This window comes from Neovison vison, chromosome 7 (assembly GCF_020171115.1).
Source record: "Neovison vison isolate M4711 chromosome 7, ASM_NN_V1, whole genome shotgun sequence".
NCBI lineage: Eukaryota > Metazoa > Chordata > Mammalia > Carnivora > Mustelidae > Neogale > Neogale vison.
The window spans coordinates 4,607,539-4,634,663 of NC_058097.1; the positions used below are offsets into that span (position 1 = coordinate 4,607,539).

A 27,125-nucleotide genomic window follows, 5' to 3' on the forward strand; every position below is an offset into this window, starting at 1 on the left:
AGAGTTAGACAAAAAGGAGATTTCACACTATATTTTTCTTCGGACCATTCTTGGCTCCATTCTTTCCTTTCTATAACCCCCACTGGGGTGAGATTAACATTTATTGAACATTTAATATGGCCTTCGATGGTGAGTGTAGAGGGGATGGCACTTCTCTTTCTCATTTCTCACAACAACCTTCTAAGTAGGAATTATCTTCCTCATTTTGTAGAAGTTGAAACTGAGCCTCAGAGTCTATAAGCAGATTGCCTAGTGATACCTGGAGAGAAGGCTCTTGTTGCCGCAAAAATTAAAGTGTACTTCACTTCCAGGTTTGTTTGTTTGTTTATTTGTTTGTTTTTGATGAATAATTGCATAAAATATCTCAAGGCAATGACAACTGTATTTGCAGTATTTCCACCTTTCTTCATGCTGTTCTTAGCGGAGTATTTTCTCTACAAATACAGGGACTTTTCAGAACTCTGAAATGATTGCTTTAATTGATACTAAATATGGGCACTTTTAAATTCAAACAGCATTTTAAATATTCTTGACTTATTGTCACCCCCTGTTTATGACCTTAGCACTCCTGTCTAGACCGTTCCTTCTACAAAACTTACCTGTTCTGATGGCTCCCATCTCTTTTGCGTGGGTGACTCTCTAAGAGAAACCTCCTTACCTCTACTTTAGTCTCATGGGACATCATCTCAACATGCACCCCATGAAGATAACACTGGAATGATCTTTTGAAACCATCTCACTTCTGTCAATGGAATAATCATCCCTGGTTTCTGGACTAGAAAACTGAATATCACCTTTTTATACTTTATGTTGACCATGTATGTTTTTCAGAGTCTTGCTTCTTCCTTCCAGATGTTTTCTAGACCCATCCTCTCTGGTCCATTTCTATTGCCACCAGGCACAACTTAACCCTTGCAACTAAGACACCAGCTATGGCTTTCAGTGTACTTCCTGACTCTAGACTTGCTCCATCTGAAGTCACTTCACTGCTTCATGCTTCCCTTACCCTGATTTCTGCCCCAGCATTAGAATGCCTCCCTGCCTCCCACGTCATCATTGTGCATTTTCTACATTGGGGGTTATCTTTCTAAAGCCCAAAGATTAATTGTAATCAGATCAAAGCCTTTGGCATAGCATATGGAGCATTTCATGATCCAGTTTGGGATCTATTCTGCAGATCTGTTGAATGCCTGCTCTAAATCAGGCACTGTGAGAGCAGCCAGGCATTCAACACAAGGCCTAGTACCAACTTTAGAGCAGTGGGTGCTTGGCCAACTCTCTGCTCTTAGCTTCGTACATGTGGAGCCTACCATGCAAGCCTTCTCAGTGTGCTACCTGTGCATATTCTTCCAGGCTTCTCTTTTAGAATGCCTTGCCTTTTCTCATTAACAAAACTAAAAGGCAACCTACTGACTGAGAGAAGATATTGGCAAATGACATATCCAATAAAGGGTTAGTATCCAAAATATATAAAGAACCAATACAACTCCACATCCAAAAACCAAATAATCCAATTAAAAATGGGTAGAAGACGTGAATAGGCATTTTTCCCCCAAAGAAGGCATATTGATGGCCAACAGACACATGAAAAGATGCTCAACATCACAAATCATCATCAAAATCACAATGAGATGCTCACACCTGTCAGAATGGCTAAAATCAAAGACACAAGAAACAACAGGTGTTGGTGAGGATGTGGAGAGAAAGGAGCTCTCATGCACTGTTGGTGGTACCCCTCAAAATACAAAAACACTAATTCAAAGGGCTACATGCACCCCTATGTTTATTGCAGCATTATTTACAATAGCCAAGATATGGAAGCCGCCCAGGGGTTCACTGATTGATGACTGGATAAAGAAGACGTGGTCTGTATACACAATGGAACACTAGTGAGCCAACAGAAAGAATGAAGTCTTGCCATTTGCACTGACATGTATGGATCTAGAGACTATAACACTAAGCGAGATCAGTCAGAGAAAGACAAATACCGTATGATCTCACTCCTATGTGGAATTTAAGAAACAAAGCAAATGAGCAAAAGGGAAAAAAAGAGAGAGACAAACCAAGAAACAGACCCTTAACTATGGAGAACAAACTGATGGTAACCAGAGGGGAGGTGGGGGGCTGGGTGAAAAGGGGGCTGGGGATTAAGGAGACTACTTGCTGTGATGAGCACTGAGTGATGCATGGAAGTGTGGAATCTCTATATTGTACACATGGAGCTAATATTATTCTGTAGGTTAGCTGTACTGGCATTAAGATAAAAAAGAAATGGGGATGGAATTACAAAAGTGCATTACCTTTTCTCAACTTATCCTTATCCCCGTAACCAATAAGCTCCCTGTGGCCACCCCCAAGGGAGGACCAGGGGCTCCTCTGGGCTTAGGTCCATCAGAATAGGGATGACATTGCTCTGTAGTCTTGTGCTTACTGGCCTAACTCCCCAAATCACTCATTAGCACATGGAGCACAGGAACCATGAATTATTCAACTCCAAGACTCCGGGACCAAGCACAGTGCGTGTGGATGAATGTCTGTGGGCTATTTCATCATGCAATTTCTCCCTCGAAAACTAAGGCAATCTTTTGGCTGCCGGCTCCAGCAAGACTTGTCTGGATGTTGCGATGCTTTGAAGACAGGACTTTTCAATGTACATCCAAATAGATTTCCACTTGTCTACACAGAGTGGATGCAGCTTTTCTCTCTCCCTCTCTTACCACCCACACCACACTCCCTTCCAGTTTTGATTCCTCTGCTCTGTGTTCTCAGGCCCCTCTGCCTCCTCCCCTGACACTTACCCAAATCCTACCTGCCCTTCCAGGCCAAACTCAAAGGTTGACTTCGTTGTGAAGCCTTCTCTGCCTATTGCCTGCCCTCTTGATTGTGTGTTTGTCAGACACTGGTCTAGTATGTGGTTTGCATGTGAGTCCCCAGCATATGGAGATGGGGTCTGAGAAGTCTTAGTTTACCTGTTATTGTGCATCATGAGGGCACATACCAAACATACCAAAGGCCCTGTGAATATTCACTTTCATATGTGCGACTCAAATTGAATCTTTAGCCACAAGCAACTGGCTTTTTGGAATAAGAGGGAGAGCAAAACTTCTGGTGTGATTGACCCAATGGACATCTCTGTTTAACATACGCCGAGACCAACCCTGACTCCCCATCTCAGCCAATGGCAGATCCTATTAGCTTTGTGTCTGAAACAGACTACCTCCAGGATCTGACTTCTCATCCTTTCCCCTATTATCAGCCCAGTTTACCCTCATACCGAGGTTGTCACAGGCTCCCATACTTGTGCTCTTGTCCCCTCTGTCTGATCTCAACAGGGCAGCGTGATGATGTCATACTGCACCCTACTGCGCCTCGGCCCCGGCGGTCCGTCTCACCCACAGTGAAAGCAGGGGGTGGTGTAGGGCCCATGTGACTCCACACCATCTGTATCCCTACCCCCTGCCTGGCTCACCCACTCTCTCTGGTCCAGCCCTCATGGCCTCCTTGGCCTTCCCTTAGATAACTTCAGGGCTCCCATCTCCACCACCTTCATGTGTTTATGCAAATGTCGCAGCCGCAGCGAGGCTCCCCAGGGCTGCCTCATTACAGCTGCGGCTCCCTGCTGTCCGCCATCTTTCATCCACTTCCTGGTTTCATACATACATCGTATGCTTCTCTTTTTCCCAAAAAGCATATTATGTATTTTACTCAATTTGCTTCCTTTCTCCATGGGAGTGTCAGCTGCACAAGGACAGCCGTTCTTGTTGGTTCACTGCTGTACCCCAGCCTCTAGAACGGTCTGTGGATGTTGCCTTAGTAGCTTGAATGAAAAGCCATGGTTCTGTGATTAGGAAGCTCCAAGCCGAGCGCACCTGATGTCTTCCCACAGTCACCTGGGGTAACAGGATAAAAGCTGTGGGATAATTCAGCCGTCAAGTTAGGTGACGTCCTCTGGGACTGTCTTTCAACTTGCCCTAAGTGAAAGAACTGTCCCACAGATGCGGGCATGATGCCACGATGAAAGGCATCGGTGCGCCTCCCGAGCTGCGGCACCTGCCTAAGACGAAGGACTGTGAGCTCCCCACTCTGACCTCTAATCGGACAAAGACTGGAGAATTCCAGGCTTTGGGGGTATTACTGACTTACTGTATGTTTACATGTTTGCCTTCCCTGCCTCTACACAATTCTATTCTTCCCAAGAACACCTCCGGGTGTCACCAGAAGAAACGTAAAATGTAAAGATGCATTTATAACAGAAAAGTATACACTCGGTAGCATTTTGGAAAGTACTCACCACTGTCGATGGCTAGGAAGAGGGCAGTGTACACGCTGTTGTGGACAAAGGGCGACTCACGGTCCAGCACGGCTGTGGTGTCAACGGTCCCATTGATGGGATTAATATTCAGCCAGCCTGCTGGGTCCTTGTAAATGGAATACCTGAAAAAGAATATAATTCCCAAACAACATTCAGGTGACACTCTGAACAGATTCAAGAAATATTCACTGGGAACAAGTTCTCATGTGGGTGCCAGATAATTCTTTTTTTGATTTATTTGAGAGAGAGAGAAGGAGAGAGTAGGTAAGCACAGAAGAAGGAGGAGCAGGCTCCCTGCTGAGCAGAGAGCCTGATGCAGGGCTCCATCCCAGGACCCTGAGATCATGACCCGCGCTGAAAGCAGATGCTTAACCAACTGAGCCACCCAGGTGCCCCAGTGCCACGTAATTCTTTACATAAATCCAAAACATCATTGCAGTTATAGTTGTTCATTCAGAAAGTGAGGCTGACCTCCAACTCTGCTCAATATTTTGGGCATGCGCCTCCTTCCTGTCTCATGATAAGCCTGCGAGGACAGAGCTTGTATTGGCCCAGTTCTCAAAGAGGCCGAGTCAAAGCCATCCAAATCCAGCTCTATTTCTTCAATACCCTGGCTGTGCCCCATGTATGGATCCTGGGGAGAGGTGCTGTGAATGCACAGGCAGGAAGCAAGGATGCTTGGAGGAACTGGCCATTCCCTCTGAAGGAGAGTAACCCTGGGGACCTCACAGGAGATGCAGTGTCTGAACCAAGACCAGAGGAAAATGAGAATGAGAAGATAGGTCAGGAAGAGAGAGCAATACAAGTTAACACATGGAACAGAGAGATTCACTAGAATGTAAATCCCACAAAAGCCAGGGTATCTGTTTGCGGATAATATGATCATTCCCATTTCACAGATGGGGAAACTGAGGAGAGGCTGGCTGCCATACAGCTTTTCATTGTCTTACTTTTTTCCTATGAAACTCCAGGCTGTAGATTTCTTAGTTTTCATAGAACTTCTACCATTTAAAATCTGCTTGAATATTAAAAAACACACACACACACACAAAAAAACGTCTGGGACAGAATTTCTGTTTTGTTTTTAAAAAGGGCACCATTTGAGTTTTTGCCAAGAAAAAAAATAAATATTGTTCCAGTGCAAAAATAAGTCAACCAGCCAACCCAGACAGACAAAGCACTTTGCCAAGGTCAGAGGCGAGTGCATGGTGATTTAGGATTTGCACCCTGACTGTCGGGTGTCAGGGGCCTGCTCTGAACCTCTCTGCCCTGGCCACACAGGATCCTGGATGTCGTCAGCATCACATGGGAGGAAAAGGCATGGACGTCGGAGTGAAAACCCTGGACTTTCACTGTGTGACCTTGGGCAAGCTACTTGTCTGTTTCCGTTTCCTTGGGGAGGCAGGAGAATCCCAGGGCTCATGGGGAGCTGTGAGGGCCAGGTGGGGCCCGGCACAAGGTGGGTGGCCCCCAGCAGAGCAGGTCACCCATGGTCCACTGGGGTCAGGTCCAGGATGGGATCTGCACTGTCCCCTGGAATGTTTGGGGAGCCCCAGCTCAGCAGAGCCCCGGGGAGACAGCATCCTGAAGGTGCAGTAGTGGCGGGGAGCACGGGGAATGAGGGGGGCTGAGGTAGTTTTCCCCATACTCCTTTGCTGCCTCAGTGATCATTTCCTTGTTTCTCAAAAACAGAAGAAATGCATTACTTGTAGGAATGAACCGCTTTAAAAACACCTATCATTTCCATAGGGATTTATGTCTCTCCCTGCAAACTGCTGTCTTCTAAGACCGGGCTGAAAGGCCTCCTCCCAGTCACTTTGTAAGAGTCCCCGGTTAGAAGTCGTGATGGCAGGATGAGGTGCGAGTGGACCGTGCTAGGCCCTGCGCCAAACTCTTTCGTTGGCATCCCGTCCATTTCTGTGGTTCTGAACAACCAGATGAAGTTGGTATCGTCCCTGTTGTAAAGGTGAGATAACCAAGATTCAGAGAGGCTTAGCAACTTGCCCAGAGCAGCACAGCAGCCGTGGCGGAGATGGAATTGTGCATGGGTGTGCGGGACTGTGGGCACTGGGCCTGAAGGAGGTGCTTCTTGTTACTTATGCTCAGGGCCAGGTGTTGGCCGTTCCGTGTCCCTCCGGGCCATGGAGAGCGCCTGGCCCCTGGGGACACCCAGCACATTCAGTGGCAACCTTCCTCTGTGGGTTGCAGTCATCAGAGAAATGGGAAATGCAAAGAAAGGCAAGGTTTGTTTCCTGTCTTACCAGGTAACACGTTTGGAGCTGATCCAGGAGTGATTTGTGGCGGTTCCATGTATTTGAAACAAGGAAAAATGTAAATGGACCATATTTTATTCCCTGATTACTCAAATCAGACTTTAGAATATAAATAAAAACGGAATGAATTATCTAGCTTTTCATGTTGGCAAAGAAACAGTACTCTGTTTCTCCCTCGTCGTGGTTTTGATCTCACGATGTTACAGTTTCGTGGTCTGATGAACTTCTCTGCTGCTTCTCTTGCATGAGGAGAGTTCAGACATGAACTCGGAGGCTGTCCACTAAGAACCGTGCCCAGTGCTCTGAGGCCTGTCCACATCACCCTCCCGGAGAAAGCAAGGACTTAGGGTTTCACACAATAGTTACTCACTGTTTTTCTTCCTTAAAAAAATAACCAGGTAGGGGCACCTGGGTGGCTCAGTTGCTTAAACGATCGATTCTTGATTTTGGCTCAGGTCATGATCTCAGGGTTGTGAGATCGAGCCCCACGTTGGGCTCTGTGCTGGGCATGGAGCCTGCTTAGGATTCTCTCTCCCCTTCTCCCTCTGCCCTTCCCCTCATATACATGCACTCTCTCTCTCCATCTAAAAGAAAAAAATTATTAAAAAAATCAGGTATCCATCACCGTTGCTATTTACTTGTGTTTTCTCAGAAGCTTTAATTCTTTTTCCCTCTAGTAGTTATTTTACTTTGTTGGGTGTCTCTTCCTATTGGAAACCTTAGGGACACAAGCCTGTGTCCTGGGTCTCCATGATGCCAGCTTGCGGCTTCTGCTTGGAATCCCAGCCACAGACACAGAAGGACAGATACAGCTCCCCCACCTCCCCGGTCCCATTCCTGAGCCCTCCTGAGCAATGCAAGCCAAGAGCTGGGGGCAAGGCCCCGAGTGTTGGCGTGACTTCCCCCCACGCCAGAGCCTACTACCCCAGAGGGGAGGGAGAGCAGCCGGGGACCACCAGTCAAACTGCTTTTCCACTTCCTGGGTGAAGGGCCCTTTCGTCAAATCATCCCCATCTGACCGGTTCACCAGATGCTCTATGTAAATTCCTGACATTTTCAAAGCTGTCTTTTTAATAAACCCTTTGATATAAAAATACCAGCATGCAAGATGTTTGCCGTGCTTTTAGGCCTGAAAAATGCACATGACTTATTAAATTGGAATTTCCGGGCAATTTATCTGTAATGTGAACTTTGCTTGTTACAGGGGAAGAAAAATCAAATTAAAAACGGGACTCATTTCAGTCTGTAATGTGGCTTCACAGGAGCTGCTCAAGGGTTTGTCGGGATTTGGCCTCTTCTGGGTATCGGTCTCGGCAGACATGGGGTGGGCTGGTTAGCAGGGTCAGGCCTCGCAGGGAAGAGGGGCTGGGCTCTGCCAACCATGCTCGGGCCCTACACCTCTCCTGGGAAGCAGGTTACTATCCGTGGGGCCCCACACGAACCAGAAGGAGGCCAGGGCCAGGTATCCACCCAGAAGGACTTCCAGAACCAGGGGCTGCCAGCCTCAACCCTCGCGGGGCCCAGATCATGACGGAAGGAAGAAGAGACGCCCAACTTTGACAAGGTCCTTCTATAACTTCTTGGGTTCACTTTCTGTGACATGGGGGACCCGTAGTTGTTCAGCACAGATACCAAAACCACCTGGGTTTAGCATGGTCTTCCTTTTATATTAGACTTAAAAATATTACAAAGTAAGACGCTGCTAATAGTGCAGGGTTAGCCAAGAGGATCGAAGCTGTATTAGAGCACCAGAAATGGGCAAGTTAGGTAGATAGGGAGACTGGAAGACAGATACAGATGTGGGTATAGATATCTAATATATAATTATATATCTTCCATATATATTAGTTAAATAGAGATCTATCCATCTACTGAGACAAATATTTTATATATAATTACATTTATGGCCATCCATATATACGTTTGGAAATTTACTATTTGATATTGACGGTAGGTTAGAGTGTTTGCAAAAGCTAGACCATTCAACAAATTCTACTGACTCCTTATCCATTCAGAACAAGGAAGCTGGGTATCTTTCCCATGTTTTGGACCCTTGGGCGTGTTAGCATAAAGGAAAATGCACATGGAGAGGTCTGGGTATCTGTTTATAGACTGGGAGCTTGGATTACCTGGAGGAGGGAGACTTGGGTTGGGACTCATGTCAGAGGGACTCAGTCCAAGATCCCTAGGGCTTTGTTAGCCTCGAGAACCAGAGAAGCGCTGATCTAGAGCAAATACTCGTCTGGGAACCATCAGAAATATCTTGGATGCTATCACGTATTGTAAGGAGGGCTGGTGTTTTTCGGACCGACATATGAGCTGCACTGTAGTTCGCGAGGGGAGGGGCAAGGCGGCGGAGAAGCGGGAGACCCTGTTTCAACCAGTTCCCTAATGTGAGCTAAATACCTACCAGAACACTCTGACCACCCAGGAAATCAACTTGCGATGTAGGATTATACACGTCTGGTTCTCTAAGGGGGCAGAAGATACCAGTGGAGAGGTAAAGCAGAGTAGGAACCCTGGGACTGACATTGGACGATAAACAGAAGGGGGAGGGAGTCACCAGAAGTGATACCCCAGGACGAAAGTTCCCTGTGAGCAGGGACCAGCATTAGCTTGGAGTCTGGCTAAAGCACTGTAGTTCGCTCTCAGAGAGGAGTCAGTAAAATGGAAAAGACGATGAGGGTCTGGAAGAGGAAAGCAAGAAAAGGAAGAAAACAGAGGAATTTTGAATTTCTACTGAAGGAGGCAAAGGACCTGTAAAGCCACAGGGAAGAAAGGAAACAGGAGGCTCACCCTCAGCTCCCCGCTTAATTCCAGCTCAGCGGGCTCCCTGTGTGCTAGATGGGGTGCCTGCTTGGGTGATGCACATCAACCACTTTATTTAAAAACAGAAGCGGAAGGTAATTGAATTTCCAGCAGAAGGAAGTATACTGTTTTGAAATGGCTCAGATAGCTCTGGATCTCCATAGCAAAGCAAAGCAAAGGGCCTATTTCAAGTCTCCTGACAATACATACAGACCAGATTAAAAGGCCAGTGAATCCGAGAATCCCATCATGGTTCAGGGCTTGCAGAAAGCTCGGTGGGGGGGGGGGGGCAACCAGGGCACCAGGGCCAAAGAAAGCAGTCTCAGTAACAGGAGGGACCCTCCAGTGGTGTGGAGATGCCACCATCAGCAGATGTGGACGAGGGAAGGTGGGGACAGAGCTTGCCTAGCCCAGCATGGGGCTGTGGCCATCCATGGCAACATAGTAGCTGGAAAAGTGGAGGAGATCTTGACGTCTCTCAGCCCTTCCCTGGAACCCCTTCTCCCAGGGATCCCAGAGTCCCCTGGCGGAACCTGGAACTCATCCTGCACGAGGCTCTACCGGATTCCAATTCTGACCATCCCATTCTCTTGGAGGCTGCCGTCTTCAGATGGCCCAGAGGTGAGGCCTGGTTGGTTCCATCTGGAAATTCTGACTCCCACTCTAACAATAAGCAATGCACGGTCATCCCTAAGGAGGCCACTCCCTGCCCCTGCAGTGGACCGAGGGAGGTTTTGTGCGGGTCCATTATCTCTGCTCTGTTGCAGGAGGTAGGAGCTAAGGCAGTGGGGTCATTTTTTGCTTGGACCGCTGCACTGTACCTGACTCCTCGCTTTCATTCTACATACTACATTCCATTCTCCAAACAGCAACCGGAGTATTTTCAGTTTTATATCCTATATAAACTGGGTCCCTTGCTCAGGATCCCCCAATGGCTTCCCACTGGGCATAGACTAAAATCCCAACTCCTGGCCATGACTCCAAGGCCCTAACTCTCCACACTCATTTCCCGATTCTTTCCTCGCACTCCCAAAGCTGTAGGCACACAGCCTTCCTTTGGTTCCTTCAAAACACCAAATCCATTCTGGCCTCAAGGTTTTCCATGTGCCTCATGGAACATGGCTGCCTTAGATGTCCTCATGTGTGTCTCGGTATCTGGGCTGCGTCCCCGGAGAGACCGCTGTGAAATGTTCCATCCGAAGCCTGTCTCCTCACCTGGCTGGCTCCCCAGCTGCCAGTGTGAGCTCCTTGGGGCAGGGAATGCATCCCTCATACCCAGCCCTCTGTGTCTTGCACCTAAAAGAGCGTCAGCACACGCAGAGTGGGCATTTGGTTGTTGAATGAATGAAAGAAAGTGTAAGCCTTCTTTCATACACTTTGGCCCGTATCCTGCATGATGCAGAACCCTAAAGGAATTTGGTCGCGAGGTGTCCATCCATCCCACCCATGGACGGACCTCTCGCTCAAGAGGACTTCCAGACCATCTCTCTTATTAGAGCCAAACCCCCATGTGAATGCTGCTCCAGAAGTCCCTTCAGTGGGCTCAGACCTTCTACGGGATGTCAGCAGGGACTCAGGTGAGTACGTACACCGGAGGTCCCAAAGATGAGTGGGTCCCAGGCTCAGGGACTCACTAGAAGGACCTACAGGTCTCACGATGTCATACTTAAGGCTAAGATGTATTACAGCGAGAAGATGCGGGGCAAGACCAGCAAAGGGACAGGCACATGGAGCAAAAAGGAGGGGAGCAGGTGCCGGCTTCCAGAACCTTCTCGTGGGGGTCACACTGGACACACTCAATTCCCCAGCAATGTGTTGTAAAGTGCTGTCCACCAGGGCTGCTTGTTAGGGATCCCCGTGCCCCAGGCTTTTCCTTGGGGGTTGGTCATGTCGGCACCACCTGCCGGGCACATAGCAAGATCCCTGTTTTCCAGAAGGAAAGCAGGTGCTCAGCGTAAGCCCCATTTGTTTGCACAAACACTGGAGGCTCAGGGAACCGCCCTTTCTCACCTAGCACAGGGAGAACCCTCTAGAAATCCAAGTTTTCAGATGCCAGCCAAGTCCGAACTGGGAAGCAGGCCTTCCTGGAGACCCGCCTCAGGCCTGCTCTGCTTCCGGGTTTCTGTACGGTCCGCGCTCAGAACAGGGAACCTGGCAAAAGCTGCTCTACTTCTTTCTGGAAATCATTTAATTCCTATTTCTCCTAGAACCATTTTAGTTCTAGAGACTGTACAGCTAAGGAAGCTGGAAGTCACAAAGGAACACATTTTGCGGGCAAGGTGGTAGGGGGCTTCACCCCCTCTCGCGAGAGGGTTCACTTCCTTGTGGAATAAATATTGGCAGAGCGTCAGACACCAAGTGTGGTTGTGAGTAGGCAGCAGTGAGTTCCCTCCCTGCTTTTTCGGAACTCACCCTCCAGCAGCGAGAGAGGATCTTAATGAGGACTTGCACGAATCTTTACTTAATGACCCGCGGGACGAGGGCGGCAAAGCCGATCGGCTCCCCATGACTCACCATGTGCTATGAAGGTTTCTATTTCCTGCCATGCCTAGAGCTGGAAGTCCACCTTCAATGACCACCAACCAGGTGCCACACAGTGGAGGCCCATCACGGTCTGTCACTGCCCATCGCCCTGGGAGGCAGACATCATCACCTCCGCTGTCCCAAGGAGGAAACAGAGGCTCTGAGTGGACCAGCAGCAGCCCACCTGCATCATGTGGCTTTAGAAAGAATTTTATTTATTTATTTACTTCTTCTTGTTAAGTGAGCCCCACACCCAGCCTGGGGCTCGAACTCACGGCCCCAAGATCAAGAGTCGTGTGCTCTACGGACGGAGCCAGGTAGCCGCCCCCATCAGCCAGAGGCCCTCTCAGTGGCAGAAGGGTGCAGATCTCTCCATCTTCCTGAACACTGTTTCTGTTTTTGCTTTGCCTTAAAAGTAGACTACAAGGCTTGGAAATTTCTCTATGCCATAGACACTCCAATTTTGGCTTCTGTCAAGTCAGCGACCTTGCCGAGTGTGATAGGGCCTCTTGATTTCTAAGATATTCTCCAGCTGGTTCTGGCTGACCAAAGTTTCAGGGCCACCGCTCAACGCGTAATGACCAAACTGGGAGCTGAATCCCTCGGGCGGCATCCCCTGGTTGGGTTTTTTTAGACGGGACTGGAAACTCCATGACACTTGTAACTACACGATAACCTTTCCTAAGAAAACCCCCAAACTCTTCCACACACACACACACACACACACACACACCATTAAATCGACATAGCCCTTTCTTAAAATCCCATTTGTTTATTAAAAAAAATCATACCTTCAAGAAAGGATTAATATAATACAGCCCATATGTGCATTTAATATGTTCATGTCTAGAAATTCTCAAGTAACCTAGGCTCAGGCTGGTCTTCGATTCAGAAGCGAAGACTGACAGCTTTTAAATTAGACCCAGACCCGCCACAGGGACACGCAGCTCAGCTGCGGTGGACCGCCTGTAAGAACAGGTCCGAATGGGACGGACTCTACAAGACAGGGGCTCTCAGGCGTGTTCTGCTTCCACCGACGGGGACCGAGGGGCCGGCTGTAGCCCTACGGTGTGTGCAGGGGGTTCTCATGAATTCAAGGGGCGCCCGCAGGAAAGCCTTTTTCTGTCCACTCCCCGACCTGCCCCTCAGTTGTGAGCCCTGCGTGGGTCGAGTCTTCCCTACGACAGAAGGAAGCGGACACCCCTGGGGACCCTGCCGCTTGCCAGCCATCGTGCGCATCATCTCCGATGAGCCCCTGTCCCCAGGGCGAGGCGAATCTGCTCCTTGCTTCTCCCAGCAAAGCTCAGGCCTGTGCTCCTGCTCGAGGCCACTGATCTTGTGATGGGACTTTCTGGGCCTGCAAGGGTATGCTGCTGTGGCAGGGCTTTATCCCCATTTGCCAGCTTATTCCAAAGCTTATGCACAAGGTCCCCCACCCTGCCCCAGTTTTGAGGCCTGCGCCAACACAGCAGTTACAGAAAAAGGGCGCCACACGCTCTGAGTGCTGCTCAAGGCCTACGAATGTCTTTAACGGACCTCGCCTTACTGCTTTAGGCCGAATCGATTGCAGGAAAATACAGAAAACCAGAGTCGTCATGCAAAGCCACCGATTTAACAACATCGGAAAAGTCAGGAAACTGGGGCTTTCTTCAATAACTAGCTGGGACCTCCAGAACTCGAGATTTCTGAAACCCAAGGACATACTTGGCAACTCTAGATGAAGACACGAGTTAACATCTCCCATGTGGGTAAAAGTATGAAACAGATGGCTTTAAAAACGCAGTCACAGGAGGGTTCTATTATTAATTTATCGTGATCACGGTTACTGATTTCATCATTAACGATCAAGCCGGGCTCGCATGCGCAGCCAGGGCAGGGTTAAATTTCCCACCTCCGTGTGCACGTGGGTGGTTTTTCCCCAAGCCCTAGAGACTGCACTCAAAAATGGACAGGATGACTTGGGAGTTGGGTACTGTTTGGAAGGACCCAACCTTTCCTCAAAGTGAGGATATTCACCCATTTGTGGGGTTATGAGATTCGTCTGCTTTTGCTGTGTTTCGGGGTCCGAGAATGCAAACGGGAACTAGGCCCGCGAGGTCTGTTCACCGTCCAAGGTTTCCACTGATGTGTAGTGAGTCATGGTCATGGTCTCTAATGCCCACCCCCGCTGAACCGCGGTGGTCCGCAGCCTGCCTCAGTCGGCCCCATGCCCGGGAGCATCCCACGTGACACAGATCCAGCCCGGAGGACCAGTGCTGATCTCACAAAAGATGCAGGGGCCGGGAGGAGGCGCCAGCCACGCGGGGCAGGGCAGGGATCCGGGTAAACCCAGGACAAGGCAGGAAGGAGCGGAGAGAAGCCAGTCACCAGCAGAAGAGAAAGAAGATTCCGTGTAGAGGGACCTCGCGAAAGAGGGACTCGAGGAGCAGGGGACTAGGAGAGTGGGAACGGATGGGGCCCCGGACGGCTTGGGAGGACGCCTCTTTCTGAACATGCGGGGACCAGCTGAGGGTGGGGTGTGGCCGTGTACTGTCATGGAGGCTGCTGGAAAATTTACAGCCAAGGCAACGCGACCGTTGGTTCATCTGGATGCACTCTGAGAACACCTTCTGGTAGGGGTCAGAACAAACGTAGAAACAAATCGAGTTTCACCATATTCCGCCCCCTGCCCATCAAGTGAGATCTCCATGAAATCTTTTCTTTTTTGGTTTTTCACTGGATTTTGGTCCCCACTTTAAATCAGTTCATGCTCAGAGGCCCCTTCCAGCTCCCCAGCTTCTTTAGGCGAGGGCTGTTGGCGGTCCCTGTTCTCCAAGGACTCGTGATTCAGAGCGTGTGAGCTGGATGAGGGCGTGGTGGGAGCCGGAGTATGGGGGCTTCTGAGCCCCGTGCCGATCGGTCCTCACGTGCCTGCAGCCGGGACGGTCGGCACCTCGACGCACCCCATGCCAATAATCATTCTCAGGAGGAGGAAAAAAATACCTGCTAAACCCGCCTCCAGAGAAGCCGGCCTTTCTGCCTGGAGAATCTCAGCGTTCGTAAATAGTTAAAACCTAAGGCATGGTTCTCTACACCACGTCCCCTTTGCCCTCCAGCAGGTACCTTCTGTCTTGGGGCATTTCTCACATGGTGACGGGCTGCTGTCTGCTTGCTCACTCTCTCTTTTTAAAGATTTATTTATTTGTTTTAGAGACAGCGAATGGGGAGCACCAGACTGAGTTCGGAGCCCGACGTGGGATTTGATCCCATGACCCTGAGATCATGACCTGAGCTGAAACCGAGTCGGGCGCTGTCACCGACTGAGCCAACCAGGCGCCCCATGGTTTCTGCTCTCTTAATCAGGCTTATTAAAAGGAGGTTCTCCCTTTAACAACCCATGGACCCATTCTTAGCACTCCCGGGGCCCAAATACGGACGGCCCACATTGCTCCCATCTAATTCTTTAGGAGTCTCAGGTTTTGACAATGGCCCAGCCCCCATGCCCACCCCAGAGCTTGCTCCCCAGGGGTCATCCTTGTGCCCCTCCCCCCTGGATCTAATGGGGCCCTGGCATCCCTGGACCACCCCTTGTCCTGACAGCCCACCTGCTGGGGCAGAGCCAGGCCAGGGTGGCTGGCAGGAGGGGCCAGGATGGCCAGTGTAGACGGGTCTCCCAGAGGGCGTCACACAGCCAGGGAGGGACCGAGCACCATATCTGGGGGCCTGGCCTTGCCCCACTCACTTTGGGAGACTTGGGGTGACCCCGTCTAAACAAGGGCATCCTCTCCCCTGATGTCCAGGACAGAGGCTGGGATTCCTTCCCCGTCCTGCGCGCATGTGGATTTCTCTTGGCCCCGCCATCCTTCAGCTTCCGAGTTGTCCCCTGTCCCTTATTCCCATTTGGCCAGCAGAATTCCCAACTTCAGTTTCTTACCAAGCTGAAGGGCCGAACAAAATAATAAGAGAGTCTTGGCGTTTCAGAGTTCGGGATGGACGTCATGTGGCCCCGATCGGGGGTCCCCCTGCTCAGGTCCCAGGGCCATTCGGCTGCAGGCCAAGCTCCACTTTTGTGCTCGTGAGCCAGTGGTGGGGTGGAGGTGTCTGGGCCAGGCGCTCAGCCTCCCAGGGTGGGCTGTCTCGAGGAAACAGCCGCGCTCACTGGGAGAGCAAGCGTGGGTGTCAGAAGGGCCGCGTGGGAAAGTCCATCAAGCCCTCTGCGTTTGCTCTCAGCACAGATGTGTACCGGGTGACTCACTGGCAGGCCACGGCCTTTGCTCCAGCACCTGAGTCTTCGAGCCCAGCTCAGACCGAGCCGAGCAGAGGTATCGGCCCTTTGGAGAAGTCGATAAATGAGGCGGCTGCCGCAGGGCGGCGGTGAGCTAGATGGCTAAGCCTCGCATCCTGCCTTGAAGGTCAGTGAATGCGGGCTGGCGGGATGACACGGGGGAGTTTCCTGCAGGCAGCCGAGCGGGGCTCAGGCGAGCGGCCTCCTCCCCCTGCTGGAGCTCACACGGCGGGTGATCGTGAACACCTGTTCTGGGCCCAACGCTCTGCTGGGGCCTGGGGAGAGGGCAGTGAGCCAGGCGGGAAGCTCCCTGCCCTCGTGACCCTGACGCCTTGCTTCACTGCGGGCATTTGCCACCTGATCCTCTACTCTGCAATGCAGGAAGTGAGTGCCCAGGGGAGGGGCTGCCTTCCTCTCTTTCCATATCCAGGGGCATCCGTCTGGCCCTTCGCAGGCCTTGGTCAAGGGCGGGTGAACAGAATGGCTGGGGGAGGGAATGAGCAAGGTGTCCACGCGTGAGAAGCCAAGGGAAGGACCCTCGATGGCGTTCCATGGGGTCAACATCCCCAGGCGTGAGGGCAGCCGTGCGCCTGGTCCACGCGGGAAGCAGTAACTTTGCGGCAGGTGTGTGGAGGCAGAGGGTGTGACAAAGGAGACGAGGGGCCTTCTGGAGCCCTGACCCCCCCCCCCCCACTGCATGAGGACAACAGCTGGTTCCACTTGCTTAGCACATACCATCATCTTATTCTGCTCCCAAAGCCCCCGGGGCTCTCCGCCCTCCCAGGCTTGGTGTTAGCCGTTGGTTTCTGCCAGGAATTCTGACCCCGCTCTTTGCTTGGCTGGCTCAGCGTCACCCTTCGGACCTCGGTCCAAAGACACCTCCCTCTTACCCAGCCCATCCTGGTGGCCTCTCCCAGTTGCCCTGCGTCCCAGCATGCCGCGCGCTGTCCTGTCGGGACACGCTGCTCTGAGCAAGGGCCCCGCGAGTACGGTCACCCATCACACACGCCGGCACCGCCTGTCTCCCCGCTGGCTCGGAAACCCAGCAAGGAGGACTACGGCCTGGACCTGCTGTTCTCAGGGCGCAAGGAGGGCCCAGCTGGCGGTAGACGTTTAGCAAGTATTTACTGGATAAATAAATAAGCCGTAGGGCTGAGTTGAGGTGAACTATAAGAAGGGCCGTCAGGCTGCACAGAACATTTACTTTGAGGCCTGCCTGTTGTTTTATATCGAAGGCAGCCTTCACAATCGGCCTTTCCCGAGAAGGTCGCTGCAGGTCACACAGCAGCCCGGTCTCCCGTGACCTCGGAGAGAGTCCCTATAAGAGATTTTTATTCATTTGATGTGTTTTCCTGCCTGAAATCTAGAAAAAGGAAAATCTGTACTCTTTGGATGAGTCAGCCTCTTCTAAAGGGACTTCCCGCGAGACTCAGAAAAGAACCAGGTAATTCCTTGCACTGGTCTTGTTTCAATTTTTGTTTTTTCCTTCTTGTTTCAATTTTTGTTAAGAACTTCACAGATGCTTTTAGTGTCTTGAACTTTTCATGTAACTATGATTAAAATGAAGTGTTGGTTTAGCCCAGAAGGTGGAGGTGTCTTCCACGTTTGTTGGTTCCTAAAACACCATTCCAGAAGGAAATAAATAAAAATCCGTAAAGCTGCACATGCTCTTTGATCCAGAAACTCCTTTTTAAAAGTAAGTTAGCCCCAAGCAGTACTTAAAGGGAATAATTTCAGAGAGGTGAGGATACTGGCTTAATAAAGTCAAAGCTGTCCCTCCTCTGCAGGACTTCTCAGAGCCTTGAGTAAGCAGATTCAGGGTGTGAACAGCTGAGAAAGGGTCTCAGGAGAAAGCATTACTCAGGCTTATTTGGCGGAAATATTTAGCTACGAGAATGTTTCCTCCATCACTGCTTATTGTAGAAAAAGTTTAAAAAGTACCAGGAACCATATGATAATTGACTCTCTCTGCTTGACTTATTTCACTCAGCATAATCTCTTCCAGTCCCATCCATGTTGCTACAAAAGTTGGGTATTCATCCTTTCTGATGGAGGCATCATACTCCATAGTGTATATGGACCACATCTTCCTTATCCATTCATCCGTTGAAGGGCATCTTGGTTCTTTCCATAGTTTGGCGACTGTGGCCATTGCTGCTATAAACATTGGGGTACAGATGGCCCTTCTTTTCACGACATCTGTGTCTTTGGGGTAAATACCCAGGAGTGCAATTGCAGGGTCATAGGGAAGCTCTATTTTTAATTTCTTGAGGAATCTCCACACTGTTCTCCAAAGAGGCTGCACCAACGTGCATTCCCACCAACAGTGTAAGAGGTTTGAAGTGGCGGGGGGTGGGAGGTTGGGGTACCAGGTGGTGGGTATTATAGAGGGCACGGCTTGCATGGAGCACTGGGTATGGTGAAAAAATAATGAATAATGTTTTTCTGAAAATAAATAAATTGGAAAAAAATATATAAACAAAAAAAAACTATAGAAATACTATTCAAAAGCTAAAAATAAAAAATAAAAAATAAAAAATTAAAAAAAAAAAAGTACCAGGAAACGGGGTGCCTGGGTAGCTCAGTGGGTTAAGCTGCTGCCTTCGGCTCAGGTCATGATCTCAGGGTCCTGGGATCGAGTCCCGCATCGGGCTCTCTGCTCAGCAGGGAGCTTGCTTCCTCCTCTCTCTCTCTCTCTGCCTGCCTCTCTGCCTGCTTGTGATCTCTCTCTGTCAAATAAATAAATAACATCTTTAAAAAAAAAAAGAAAAGTACCAGGAAACGGTCTACGGGTAGTGATTCGTTACCCAGAAAATGGAACAGTATGAGGACAATAAAAACAATGATAGCCATGCTGTGCACGGCGAGATGACTATGTGTGTGGAGCGGAGACGACACGAGAAACCGGATCTTTACACTATGCCGTGATATGTGCCACTCCAGGGCTCCGTGTGTAAGCCCAAGCCCATCCCCCAGCCTGGCTGAAGAAACACCCCGGAAGGGAGTGCTGGGGGTAACTGCGCTAACAGGAACACCAGCGATGAAGAGACCAACCATAGAACAAGGCGTTGGTTGTTGTTCCAGAAACTTCCTGAGCGTTGCCCAGGATTCTGCTCGTTGAACTCTCCGGCAGCCTCACGGTGTTGCTGTTACTGCTCCACGGGGTGGAGGAGGACCCTGAGGCACAGAGAGGCTCCGTCCTCGGCTCCAGGTCACACAGCAGGCCGGCGAGGGAGGCGGCGAGAAGCTGGTTTCCGCTGTGCCAGCCGCCAGTGCGTGGTATTTCGCTCCAGCGGGCTAGTCCACCGCGGCATCAATATTCGGTTGAATCACGAGGCTGCCATTCTCATGGTCAAAACCTGCCGAATGCCGGCCATGTCCTCCGGCCCCATCTAATATGTAAGTATCTAAACGATAGTCGGGACGGCGTCTCTTTCCACTACTGGCTGGAGTTCTCTGAGGGCCAGGAGCCACGGCTTCTTCTCTCTGCGTGCTCGTCTCCCGGACATCCTCTAGCGTTCTGTAAGCACGGGGGCCCGTCACTGAGTTGCTGAGATGATCGTGTTGAATTCCCAGCGCACCAGCACCTTCAAATCCTTTATCACATCCGTAGCGGATCAAGCATCGTTCACTCATTTAGAAGAATTAATTTGTGCATATTGGCATCCGCTGTTGAACTGCTGGCTGTGACCTTTCCTTGTCACTTCATAGGAACTCAGATTAAATGTGTCTTCACAACACACACACACACACACACACACACACACACAGCCCATGGTCATCCAACCCTTCTGGGTCCCACCAGCACTCAGGCACATGGGCCTGCGGGGCCAGCGGGCAAGCAGGTGCCTTCTCCCTGGGTCCTGTGCGTGCACCAAGGACATAAGCCCCACATTCAAGGTCAGACTCTGGAGGCAGAATGTCTGGATTCCTCTTTTCATGTACCATGCCTGCTCCTGTCCACCCAGAGGACAGCCCATGGCATCTGAGCACGTGATGCTGCGTGATGGGGTCCTACTCCCGGGAGGGGCCATGGCTCTGGATACAGCCGAGTGTCTGCAAAGCTTTTGTTCCACAAGAGAAACAAGGAAAGCCCCTTCTGGCAGGCATCTAGCTCTTTCCTTGAAATGCAGGAATCATGAAACTGACCCTTGAGCCAAACCTGTGAAAGTGGGCAAATGAGCAGAGACAGGAAAAGGTCGCCATCTCCTGGAACCACTCGGGTCTCTCCCTGGCTGTCTGCTTCGACCACGGAGCCAGGGTGTTCAGCGGGTCCCCTCAAGGGACTTGTCATTCGCAAACCTGCTCAGCCCTTGGTGCTCAGGTCTTGAATACACCCTGTCTTGAAGACCTCTTTAAACATGTCTCTACCATTTGGCCATGACCTCGTCTTTCAGAACCTCTCATGTCAACTTCCTAACAGTCTTGGATTTTAACATCCCCTCCGTTGACATTTTATTTTGCAAAGTCGAGGATTTTTACCTTTTTGATACGGGAAGGTTGGACGTTGCTCCACTGAGGCAGTGATCCATGGGACGGACGAGGTGGTTTGTGGCAAAGCAGCGGCATGCAAGTTAGGGTCCCGGTGACGAGTGAACAGGTGTTTGCTGCAAAATTCTCTCAACATTTCTGTACGTTGGACAGTGTCCGTAAAGCCGAGAAAAACCCGAGAATGACAGATGTGTCTTTTCTCGCGTCACTAAGCACCTCCCAGTCCACGTTCAGATCTTCTTACTAAGGGTCCAAGAACCTAAGGGTCTAAGATTCCAGTCATGGGCAGGGGAGTCCCCACGACACAAACCCACAGAGACGGAAAGTCAGGGAATGGTTGCCTGTGGCAGGAGAAGGGGGGGACGGAGGTTATGGCTGAGCGGAGCAGGGTGTCTTTCCTGGGGGAAGAGCAGGTCATAAAACGGACAGTGGTGTTAGTTGCATGACACCGTGAATACACTAAAAACCACTGAATTGTATATTTTCAATGGGTGGATTGTGTGGTGCCTTAATTATGTCTCAGTAAAGCGGTTAGTTCTAAGAACAACACTTTCCAGGGAGTGAGTTCACCGTGGTTTTCCAGGTTGTCAGAAGACCCAACACCCTTCCCAACACCCTTCCCGTTCCGCTCTTCAGAATATTCTAGAATAGTACAATTTGGTAGAGCTGCAGAGGGCAAAAACGAGAGAGACCTTTTGATTGTCTTTCATCTTTGCCTGCTTGGGATACGTGTTAGCCAGACAAAGGACTCTGGGGGTCGCTTCTACGGGATCTTCGTTCACGGTCGTAGAGACCACGGCAGAATGAGCCAAGGCGGACCCTTGCCTGGTGGATGAATGAAGGAACGCGTGAAGGCAGGGGTGCGTAATGAGTGAGGGAGAGAGCAAGCCCTCTGCCCTCCGCTGGGGCCTTTCTTGTCCATCCTCCCATTGCCTTGGAATGAAAGTTCACTTCCTGTTCCGCGAAGCTGCACCCTCGTGCTGCCGAGGGGCTCCTCCCGACCCCACACAGAGGCTCTGGTCCTGTCACAAACTTGGCCCATGACCTGATGCTCGCTCTCGGGCCTCGGCTTCCCCGCCCACCAAAGGAGGCCGCGGTAAATGATGTTCCCGGAGGTCCCTCCCAATGCGAGTAAGTTATGACAGCCTTTACCAAAGTGATCGTTACTCACGGACGAGCAGAAAGTTATAAAATGATTCCTGGTGGGCAGATTCAAACCAAAGTCCCGGCAGATTTTTCTACGCGCCGTGCGACATTTTACGGTACGGTCTAAGTGCAGGGAGTAGAAAGGCAGCCATTAAAGGTGAGAAAAATCAACAGCTGGGAAAGAATGCCAGTATGAATGGCTCACTCTGACTGCAGGGGGATAATTTTTTTCCAAGTAAGATCATGAGAAGTAGATTTATGTCCCCAGATCCAATGCAAATGCAGGATTTGTACAATAACCATTTATCAGCTCCCAAAGTGCTGATTTATTGGCCCGCCGCCCTACTTTGTATTCTGACGGGCTCAGAAAGTTAACTGACAACCCAGAAAGAAATATCCTCCGACTCATTGCAGACGACGGGTTATAAATGAGCGCAACTTGATTTTCTGCTCGGCAAAATTAGCGTTTTGAAATTCTCATTAGAAATTAGGTGTTAAAGCTGTTCCCAAACTTGACTGTTTGGCCTGCTGCTTTGTTCGTTGTTTTAGTCATTTTGTTTCCCGACCGCGTTGGGCAGGGAAATGATGCCTTTGCTTTAGAACATTCTGGGGCGACTTCTTTGTCTTGATTTAACACCAGATCACCAGCCAGGCTGTGCCGAGGCCATGTTACGGTGCTGACCCCTGCACGGATCTCGACCCCACGTGGGGAACGTGGGCGATGTATAGTCAGTCCCAGAACGAGGGGGAGCGGGACGACGAGCCGATCGGCCCACGGCCGTGCACTGAGCCCCTGCCTCGTCTAGGAGGCCCTATGCCAGCCCAGAGAGGGCGGAGGCAGATGCATGACCTGGCTCCTAACACCCTCCCCCCACCCAATATTAATGGAAAACCCTAATTCGCGTTTCCCAGATTGTGTGCCCCAGAGTACTGGATCGTGGGTTCAAGGACATGGCCCTGGGCCCTCGTGCTGGGTTCTTGGTTTGCTAAGTCCCATGGAGGGCCTAGGCCTCTGTGATTTGACCACCTGCCGTGGGTCTTTGATGCAGCTGATCTGGGGACAGGCATTTGGGATTCACTGCAGGCTTGGGATCCAGCCATTCTCCTAAGACTGAAGCCCTCGGACAAAGGGTGAGTGGAGTAGACCAAAGGGAAGTCAGCAAGAAGGTCAGGACCCTGTTTCTAACTGGGAGAAAGGCCCAGCAACTTCCCTTTTGCCTTCTGAGTCCGGTTCACCTGCAAATCTCTTGGATTCTATGTTTCTTTTCTTTCTTTCTTTCTTTTTTTTTTTTTAAAGATTTTATTTATTTATTTGACAGAGATCACAAGTAGGCAGAAAAGCAGGCAGGTGGGGGGGAAGCAGGCTCCCTGCTGAGCAGAGAGCCCGATGCGGGGCTCCATCCCAGGACCCTGAGATCATGACCTGAGCCGAAGGCAGAGACTTTAACCCACTGAGCCACCCGGGCGTCCCTTGGCTTCTCTGTTTCTTGACTCTGTTGTGTGTCCTTGAACTTTCTAAGCTGCAACTCTAGTCCCGGCAGGCACTGGCTTGGAATGGGCCCCCTGCCTCCTTTCTCTCCTCCTAACGTCTGAAGGAGCTTTTTATAAAAAATTCAGATTTAATGTAAGATCCTTCTGAGTTCAGTCCTTCAGGCATCCCCACTGCCCACATATCAAGACTCAAATTCTAGTTCAGAGTAGACAAGATCTTCCGCGGTCCTGTCTACTGGTTTACTGAACTCACCTAGCCTCAGGGCCTCTGCCTTTGCTGTGTGCTGGGCCCGCACATCTTTCCCTTGGTCCTTCTTCAAGTCTCAGCGTGGCCCTCCCTTCCTTCTGGGTCCTGTATTAGCAGATTCAGATGTGCCTCTCTCTTTGCCCTTGTCACACGGTCTTGTTTTGTCTCTCAAATAACACTGTCAGAATTCTTGTCCTAACAATGGTCCGTCCCCAGTAGCTATGAATTAAGGGCCTAATTCACATTTGTTCAGTGAGTAAGGGGACCCAGAAGGGAGTCCCAGGGGTAGGATGATTCCTACTGGAGCTGATAAGAGGACTGGGAAGGCACATAGGGTATGCCTACATCTTCCAAGGGAGCGGCTCCTAGCCAGGCCCTATCGTGGAATTGTCCCATTTATAGCTTAGCCCTTGTTCAACCAGTGGCTTGTGTCCCTCCTGATCTCTGTTCCTCATTAATCTTGTCCCTTTGGGGAGCGTGGCTCTGCCCAGGTTGGTAGGGGAGGGGAAGGTAAAGATATGCATCTCTGGGAGAGGTCCCAGGAGTCCTTCAGGGGGACTGGAGGAGATGGGCTCTAACAGCGTCATAGGAGTCTTGAACTAGGAGGGACCCTCCCATGGCCATTCTGAGCTTGTCTGGCTTCATTCACCCATTCATCCCTCCATGCATCCGTCCATCTACCCATGCATCCATCTGTATATCCATCCAACTGTCCATCTGTCCATCCCTCCCTCCATTCCTCCCTCCCTCCCTCCTTTCAGTGTCCCTTGTATCAGGCTCTCTTCTGTAGACTGCACTTACGACAGAGCTGATGTTCTAGAATCCTAGGCAACACGTAGACAGACAACGCAACAACTTCAGAGAGTGACAGGTGGTCTAAAAGCCATCACGGTGGGTAACGGTACAGGGAGGCTAGGCAGGGTGGGGAAAGTTTTTTAGTGACGGTGACCCGGGAAAGCCTCTCAGGGGAGATGACAGATGAGACAGTTAAGTACAGATATGGGAGGGGGGAGAGGGCTTAGGACAGAGGAAACATGGCGAGCCGGTGAGTCAGGGAGGAGCGTCCGACTAGGAAGCAGCGTGAGACTAAGGGGCAGAGCACGGGCCAGTCATGGGGATGGTGTTCAAGTCCCGGCTCAGTCATTTCGTCTCTGTGGGTCCCCGGGAGAAGCGCTCACGTTTTGGAGTTTCTGCTTCCCGCTTCCCTGTATATAAAACGGGGACATGAAAACCTTAGAGTGTGGCTCTGAAGATGGAGTCATGAGTGCGACACGGCCCTTGGCACAGGGTCGGTCCCCAGGCCCAGATACTTCCACTCCTTCGTCAGTGAAAGTCACAACACTTTTCACATCTGCATCATTAGACAGGCGAAAAGATTGATCGCCTTGGTCCTGGTAAGCAGATTCAGACTGATACCTTTATCTGATTTCGGTTGCGTTCCGTATTTCAAAAATGCTCTGTGGACTCCCTTTATGATGCATGCCACCCGGCTCTCGTTACTGTGACACTGGAAGGTCGCAGCTTGGCTCTGGGCTCAGAAATACGGCACCTGTCAGGCGCGTGATTTAGGAACTTGGCCTTCCTCCGTGGAGCCCCGGCACAGTAAAAGCAAGCCGACGATTTAATCTGTGGCTGCTGAAGGAAAGCGGGGAGAACCCGAAAGCTGCTGTATTAACAGCAAACTTTCTCAGCGAACGTTTTCGCGGGGATGCTGCCGCATCGCCTGGCGCCCTGCCTCCCGCAGCCTCCGGATGGCCCGGCATCTGGAGGAGGGACTGGAGAGTCCCAACAAGAGGCTGAGACTCCCCCAGACCCAAGGAGCAAACTGTGAACACACGTCCTGTGAGGGTGTGGGACGCTGGGACACACACACACACACACACACACACACACGCACGCCCGTCCGCTCAGGTTTGCCGCCATAGGCTTCCCGGCCAGATCACATCCGCATCTTCTTATTCTCCTGGTCTATGGCCACAAGTGCACAGCTAACGGTTCCACGTGTGGTTCTCTGGGGAGACCCGAAAAGCCCACATGAAGCCGCGTGTGTCCGCTGCCGTGGTGTACACACTCCCCCCCACCGTGGCCGATTCCAGATTCCGCGCGACGTGGCGGGCTGCCGGCGCCCGGGAAAGCCCGCACGCGCCGGTTCAGGGACGCTGCTGCGATGTCATCACCCTGACAGCGACAGTGACCCCATCGTCTGCCTGGGCACTGGGTCGGGCCCTGGGTGCTTGACGTCCCATGTCATCCTCGCCATCGTCGTTCGGGGCAAGGACTGTTATTCCCACTTCCAGGATGAGAAAGTCGAGGCTCAGGGAGACCGCGTGGCCGGCACAGGCTCACCGTCAGAACGTGGCAGAGCTGGGGCAGCAGAACACCTGCTCCTCTCGTGACGGTCCCTGGCCCCGGCCCCTATTCCACGTCCTCGACTGTCTTCCTGGGAGAGTATCTTGCTTCCGAGCGGGCTCACGACTATGGGGTTCCTGGCGGCTTCCCATAATGCTCTTTGCATCTAGAACCCGTCCACCCTGGTTCAGAGCTGGGTCCAGTTGCCTTAGCTGGGCTCCAGAGGGTAGCCTGCACCTCTCACACCATTATCCCTCCATTCTAGAAAAACGCGTCTCCCCACAGTGCCCAGATGAGCCTACGATCATTGCTCTCCCTTCCCCGACAGCTTATCCTTTCCCCCTTAACGGTGATGGTCCATTCCTCCTACCAGCCCTCCTGGACCACCTCAGTCCCAGGATCTCTTCTTCTCTTGGTCTTCTATAGCATTTATGCCTGGACAGCTAGCATGGCCCTCAGAGCCAGTGGCTTGTATGGAAACTGTTGTCACCTGGGCTGGATTTCTTACTACATCCAGGAGACCACAAGCTACCAGAAGGCAGAGACAGTGGGGTGTACAGAATTGTCCAAGAGCCACAAAGAATCGCTTGCTCAGACAGGTGTCCCATCCCTGTGCCTGGAACAGAATGTACCGGACTTCCCACCGTACAGTACGGAGAGGAAGGACGCTGCTACTCTACGGTCTCTGACCCACCCACAGCCTTACAAGAAGAAACCCAATCTATTTAAATAAATTTTAAAACAATGAATCTCATTCTCTCGCTACTCTAAACCGGATTTAATTGCCACAAAGAATAGCAGAAGGCGACATCTCCGCGGCTGGGTGTGCACAAGAGAGGAGTTCTTCTGGGTTCTGGGTCCTAAGGCATAGAAGATACATTATAGGGGCGCCTGGGTGGCTCAGTGGGTTAAGCGAATGCCTTCGGCTCAGGTCATGACCCCGGGGTCCTAGATCGAGCCCCGCATCGGGCTCTCCGCTCAGGGGGAAGCCTGCTTCTCTCTCTTTAACTACGTCTGCTGCTTCCCCTGCTTGTGTGTTCGCTCTCTGACAAAAAAGTAAATAAAATAAAATTAAAAAAAGATACATCATAATTCGTGCTCCGATTCACAGACGCGTGGAGGCCAGCTGGGGCTGCCCAACCCACTCCGGGTGACCTTCCCGGAGCCTCACAGGAGGTTGGCCACCCACGCCTGCCCCGTGCTCATCACCTAGCCGTCCCT

The 27,125-nt window shown here is 51.1% G+C and overlaps 1 protein-coding gene across 1 annotated transcript in view; it reads right to left on the reverse strand.

The window, feature by feature from the left end:
* Positions 1–27,125, reverse strand: part of CDH13 (cadherin 13) — a 1,000,495-nt gene that overhangs the window by 26,456 nt on the left and 946,914 nt on the right. Inside the window, exon 11 of the mRNA XM_044255654.1 lies at positions 4,292–4,434. Within this exon, the coding sequence (XP_044111589.1) occupies positions 4,292–4,434 (143 nt within the window). The remainder of the gene's footprint in view (positions 1–4,291; positions 4,435–27,125) is intronic.